The 6,369-nt window shown below is 52.7% G+C and overlaps 1 protein-coding gene across 2 annotated transcripts; it reads left to right on the top strand.

Moving 5' to 3' along the window:
* Nucleotides 1-336: 336 nt before the first annotated feature.
* LOC121448646 (RING finger protein 223-like) lies at nt 337-4,184 on the top strand. 2 transcript variants are annotated; one of them, XM_041652808.1, is made up of 3 exons: nt 337-1,708; nt 3,071-3,147; nt 3,229-4,184. In XM_041652808.1, the coding sequence occupies exons 2-3, from the start codon at nt 3,080-3,082 to the stop codon at nt 3,920-3,922; spliced, it is 762 nt and encodes a 253-aa protein (XP_041508742.1). In that variant the 5' UTR covers nt 337-1,708; nt 3,071-3,079; the 3' UTR covers nt 3,923-4,184. The 2 variants fall into 2 exon arrangements, with proteins under 2 accessions (XP_041508742.1, XP_041508741.1); XM_041652807.1 differs by having other exon boundaries at nt 3,071-4,184.
* The last annotated feature ends 2,185 nt before the right edge of the window (nt 4,185-6,369 follow it).

Raw genomic sequence — 6,369 nt, 5'->3', positions numbered from 1 at the left:
CAAGGACACCCTCCTTAGGTACCCACCTCCTCTCTGGACCTCCATTTTCCTTTGAGCCCCTAATTCCCTGGGCCCCATTTTTGATTACTAGTACTCATAAGAATTAGGCAGGAGAACCTCAATTCTTCCAATGCCCAGGCCCCCTTCCTCTGATAGGACATTGTCCCCAGGTTCCCACAATCCCCCATATCTTAGCTCCCTTCAGAGTTGGCCTTGATCATACAGATATCTAAGAGCAAAATTATGGCAGCCTTTGGGGATCTGGACCATTGGGTGGTCAGTGGGTACTTTTGGGTAGTTGAGTACAGCTATTCCTTCTATCCACATGAGGTCCCTCCCAGCAACATACCCTCCCCACAATCCTATGTGGGGGCTACCATCTCAGGACCCCACAGTTCATTGTGCTTGGTCAAAAGACAACTAAATCTCAGGGATAGGGAAGAACTGGCCTGGCCAAAGTGGGCGGAGAAGAGAAAAGACCACCGGTGTTATTGCATCTGGTCAACAAGAACATCTCAGCTCATTGGCCCTGGAGCAGGCCAAGAACTGCCTATGCTCCTGCTCACAGCGTCCAGTTCATCCCACTCCAGTGTGGTACTCCCTACCCCATCCCTAGACACTCCTTGTCCATCAACTCTTTGACCAATACTTCTACTGTGTCACCTGGGCAAAGCTTCTTGAGATTCCCTCTTTCCAAGAACACCTGATCCTTCCTGAAGTCTGGAACAAGCAGGTACCCACAAACTATTGTAGCCAACCTGGGCTCCTATTTATTTATTTATTTGTTTATTTGAGACAGTGTGTGTGTGTAGCCTTGGCTGTTCTGGAACTAGCTCTGTAAACCAGCTGGCCTCGAACTCACAGAGTTTCATCTGCCTCTACCTTCTGAGTTTAAAGGACTAAAGGTGTGCACCACATCCTCCCAGCATCCCTAATATTCTTGACCCACCATCTAGGCTGTTGCCCAGGCCGGCCTAGCCATGACCTTTCACCTCTATTCCTGGGCTCCAAGACAAGTTCCCCAAAGGCAGCAGAGTGCTGGAGCAGCAGCAGATGAGGGTTTTGCATGAAGCAATTGTGAGAATATAGGTGAGATGGGAGAAGAAAGGGCAGGACATTGATGGGACAGAAAAGTGCAAATTGAGTGTGTCTGAGTGTGTGCTAGGCTCAGTGAAGGGTCCCTGCTGAGTACACTTGGGACCAGGTGGGCACACTTGCTTTCCAAAGGAGAGGGGATTTATCTGAATACATGAGCGTCTACTCTCGGTCCTGAGCCCTAAGACTCAGCCTGTGCTGATCCTGGACCTATTCTGGCTCCACACCCATTCTGGGCCTGCCAGGGAGAGACCAGCCAATCTCTGATGTCTAACGTGTTCAGGGCCACACCCCCAGCTGCTGTTACCTAGAAGGTATAAATAAACCTGCTTCAAAGCTCATGGCCTGAGAATTCACACCTGTCGCAGTCAGCCAGCTCCTGGATGAACACACACATCGTACCTTCCATTCCCACGTACACAGAAGAGGTGCTCCAGCTGGACCGGTACCACAGAAGGCTGTTGGCTGCTGGCCTGTGGAGGAACACCTGCCAGGTGGAGCAGAGGCTGGGCCGGACCTGAAGGAGGGGGAACAAGTCAACCTAGAAGCGCAGAGCTTTGCTGTGACCAGGGAAGAGGATCATGCTCAGGAACTGCTGACTCCTGGCTACCAGGTAAGGTCAGCTCAACTTTTCACCTATACAGTCTCGGGGTGAGGCCCCTTTATGGAAGGTGGGGCCTGGTGCCAAGGAATCAATCATATGAACAGCGCAGGTCAGAGGAGGATAGACTTTGTCAGACCTGTCAAGGCCGCTGCTGCCTCCAGGAAGTGGTGACTTCGAATGCCAGAAGGCTGGAGCCCTCCTGATGTCACAGTGATGTCAGATGACTCACGTGGACCCAGTGATGACTCAGCAATCCTTGAGCCGTTTTACTTACTCACCCACTCAGGGTTGACCAGTGAGGCAGGGAGAGGGGTTATCTCTGCCATGACTGCTGGTCTCCATGGGTTATAAGGCCAATGCTTGTGCTGTGATCAGGATGCCCGTGGCTCCTGAAGTGGCAGTCTTGTCCAGGGGAGGTCAGTGTGTTTCTAGCATTCCTCCCAGGGAAGTAGGGGAAGGGATCAAAGAAGGCCTGAATCTTCCACATCCCACTGGACAGGAATCTGTATGATTCTGATATTGGCAGAACAGGGCAGGTGATTGTGTCTGTCTGTCTGTCTGTTCGTCTCTCTGACTGCACAAGAGTATGAGTGGGCATGTCTGAAGCAGCCTCATTCCTCTGGCCATTGACTAAGGATCATTTTTAACCCCTGGCACTTGTTTCTGGGTTCTGGCACTTGTCCTTATCCCTACCAAACAAGCTACCCCTAGATTCCAGGCTGCAGCTGTTAGAAACTCAGGCCTCTGTTTCTCAGAGCTTTATGGGCCCACGTGTTCTCCCAACCACCCCAGAATCCTTATATATCTGCTGGCAACTCAGACGTTGCCATACAAATCAGGGACCCACACTGGGACCAAGTTCAACCCCCCACTCCTTGTTCCAGAGCCACAGGTAGCTCATGAACCTGCCAGGGCCCAGTGTCCAGTTGAGTCTGGTACAGAAGCCCCTAGCTAAGTCATTCTACTTTGGAGATGACTTCTCCATATGGGACCTGTTAGTGTTCTTTGGTATGGGTTCAGCCTTGTAGAGAATAGACATAAATGGTAGCCGTAGTGGGCCACTCTCATCAACATGGGTAAGGATGGGCAACAGGTGTCCAGCCACCATGTTGGCCATCCCTAGCACATGGCCTCTATTGAAACCCATCTAGACTGTTCATGCCTGGCATACCATGGGATTGTTGACCTTGTAATGAATGGAGCAGGCTAAGTTACAGATTGGCCGTGGGTGGGATTTTGGAGGTGCCTTTAGGTAGATAGTGTCCTTCATTGGAATCTTTGGGTCTGATGCAGGGGAAGAGAAGAGGTTGGTGTGACAGACTGACTTTCCAGGAAAAGGGCAGCTCGTGACGGCCTGTCTCTGTTCCACAGCTCAGAATCATGTCATCAGGCCCGCGGGTGTGGTATACAGCTCACCGCCAGAGCAGCTCCACAGCCACGGTGCCCAGGTCGCCCGGCCCAGTTGGGAGCCCCAGGTCGCCCGGCCCAGTTGGAAGCCCCAGGTCGCCCGGCCCAGTTGGGAGCCCCAGGTCGCCCGTCCCAGTTGGGAGCCCCAGGACCCCCAGTACTCCTGGCTCAGAGAAGGTGGCCTCCCCACTGGAGTGTTCCATCTGCTTCTCAGGCTATGACAACATCTTCAAGACACCCAAGGAGCTCTCCTGTACTCATGTCTTCTGCCTTGAGTGTTTGGCTAGGCTGGCAGCTGCCCAGCCTGCAGGCCGTCCTGGCAGAGAAGCTGTACCCTGCCCATTCTGCCGGCAGCCCACCACTGTACCTGCTGCTGGGGCTCCTGCGCTACGTACCAGCCGTCAGCTGCAGGCCAAGATGCCGGTGCACTTGCAGAGAGAGGAGCCCGTGTGGCTTGAGGGCACCAAACTGTGTTGCCGCCCCTTGTCCACCACTTCTGGCCAAGGGGTCAGTGACTTTGTGTGTGTGGATGTAGGCCTGAGCAAACCAGCGGAACCCACACTGCCTGCACCTATCCAGGACCCCCCTGAACCCAGGCGAGGCTGGCTGGCCCGCTGCTGGACACGGTTTGGAGACTGGCGTCAGGTAGCACTAGTTTCTGTGCTGTTGCTGTTGCTATTTTGTGTGGTCCTCTGGCCTGTGCACTGTGCATTCAAAACTGGAAATCTGCGATGCATTAACCGGCCATCTGTAATCACTGCTGCTGTCACTTCAACTACTGACACGCTCTTTTTTGGGCTCCTAGCTAACAAATAGGATCAACACTTTGTCCAGGCCAACTGTCCTGCTTGCTCCATGGATGGATCCTGACCTAACAAGGTCAAGGACACAGCAGCTTTGGGAGTTGGTTTCCCAGAACCAAGGACATGTATGTGTCCCTCACTCTCTAGGGCTAGGTGCCAATAGGAAGAAAAAGGTCTTCAAAGCCTCTAAGAAATACAGGCATCGGGCTGGAGAGATGGCTCAGTGGTTAAGAGCGTTGCCTGCTCTTCCAAAGGTCCTGAGTTCAATTCCCAGCAACCACATGGTGGCTCACAGCCATCTGAAATGAGGTCTGGTGCCCTCTTCTGGCCTTCAGGCATACACGCAGAAAGAATATTGTATACATAATAAATAAATAAATATTTAAAAAAAAAATAAAAGAAATACAGGCATCTAAGGGCTCCAGAAACTGCCCTCTGACCCTGTCATACAGATGGGGAAAGGAACCCAGGACCTTCCTGGACACACCGAAGTCCCCAAAAGGCAGAAGTTTGCCATCCTTTCTATTTTTAATTAAATTTATTTATTTTATACCCTGACTGAAGTTTCCTCCCCCGCTCCTTTCTTTCTCAAGACATTTTACCAGGGTCTTTCCTAGTTCCTTTCTTTGGGAAGGGCTGGACCCTTCCACTCAGTGGGGACGCTGAGCAGCTAGTTCTCTTAATAAGAGTGACAGTGGAAAGGTAGGGCACCTCTGCCCATTCACAGCAGGGATGTGTCTTCTGTCTCTGGCCATTATGAACGGTACATTTCAAAATAAATTATTTTGTATAAATACTGTTTCTCTGTGTACCTCTTCTTCATCCCCCACCATTCAGGTTTGTCCTGTTAGTCTCCCACTCCATATTCCCACAATCCAACCTCCACCCAGGTGACCTGACTGGATCACAGTAGGACCAAAGCTGGGAGGGGGCAGGAGCCAGCATTCATCCTTACTGGCTTCAGAAGGGCAAGGACAACTCTTGACTTGGCTGCTACCCAACACCGTGAAGCTGAGAACCTGTAGTGATCCGAAAACCTATAGACCACAGGACCCTTCCAGCAGACCCCAGCCTTCTTTGGGCAAGCCTGGATACTGAAACAGCAAAGTTTAATGTCATGAGGGTCACAGCCACCCAGGTTCTGCCATTAGCCCTAGAAATTCTGTACTACAAGGTTGAGTATGACCAGGAGAGCCCAGGCCAGTTCCAGCTTGGGCAGGTCTCAGCCTCCTCACCTCTAACACCAAGGTCCAGCTACTTCCTCCTCTAACCAGCTGTGCTTTTGGTTAGGGCAGAGAGGAGATTTACAGAGGTCCTAGAGAATCTGGATCCAGCTGCGGGGAGCAGGGGAATCCTAATACACCCCTGACCCCAATGCCAGTAGATACAGAACTGAGAACTTTACTGAAGATGCCAGAAAGTCACAGACCACCCGTGACGGGGAAAGGTTCTTCCATGTCCCATGGGCTAGTGACATTGCATCCTGTCATCCATAGTGATGCACACATGTGGAGTCACACTCATGTCACTGGGAGGGCCAGGTATGTGAGAATTTCCATACGGTCACATGAGCATCTCACATGTCACATGCGCTGTCATTCCACAAGCCTTATGCCCTGTGACCAAAACAATGCTGAATCATCACACGGACCAGGTTAAAGGACAGGTCAAGTCAGGCTCAGACTATCCCTATCGTTGTCGCTAAGGTCACACACAGAACTACACAATGTCGGGAACTGTGGCACACACAGATCCACATGTAGTCACTTATCACAATCCTGGAACCGGGCCAGGACCCTGGGATCGCCAAATGCTCCTCCCACGGCTGGCACCCAGGCTTGTCTGAATTGAGGAGCAGCTCCTGGGATGCTTTTCACAGCTTCAGTCATGGTCAGGCAGTAAATGGCACCTCGGGTTTCCCTAGCCACCTGTAGAGCCCAGGTTATTATGGTACCCGGTCCTGATCCCCGTCGAGATCCCCAGGCACCCAAGATGCTGCGGGCGGCAGGTACCACTCAGGTTGGTGGCTGTGGCTGACCTCAAGCCGCCATTCAGATACTCTGGCTCCTCCCAGTGCTCACTCTGAGGCAGGGACCTGGTGCCGGTGCACCTTTGCACGCTGGCGCTTCCCCTCCCCACCCGTTCTCGCGGTCTCAGCTTCTGGTCTTCGGTTGCCGCTGCCGTGTCAAGACGCAAGCCTTCCTGAGGCAGCCTCAATTTGAACCGGTGGCCGGCGCCCGCGGTGGTGGTCGTTGCTCGCCACCAACTGTGTATCGTTATTCCATAAGGCAATGTCTCAGTCCAAGCCTGGGTGTGTCCTAAATGGTGAGGTGCGTTTCAGTGGGTCCCAAAGGGAGGCAAGGAGAGGCGGAGTGCAGGGGTGGGGTCTGGGAGGAGGCGGGACCCAGAGAGGAAGGCGGCTCTTTGGGGAAGTGGCCAACTGGCAAAGGTGAGTCTGGA

This window comes from Microtus oregoni, unplaced genomic scaffold, assembly GCF_018167655.1.
Source record: "Microtus oregoni isolate MIOR12 unplaced genomic scaffold, Mior012 000005F_ref0000423, whole genome shotgun sequence".
NCBI lineage: Eukaryota > Metazoa > Chordata > Mammalia > Rodentia > Cricetidae > Microtus > Microtus oregoni.
This window is presented reverse-complemented; position numbering and strand designations above follow the sequence as displayed.

Excerpts from the sequence above, each read along its gene's own strand:
- LOC121448646 (XM_041652807.1), top strand. The coding sequence starts at position 3,080 with ATGTCATCAGGCCCGCGGGTGTGGTATACAGCTCACCGCCAGAGCAGC.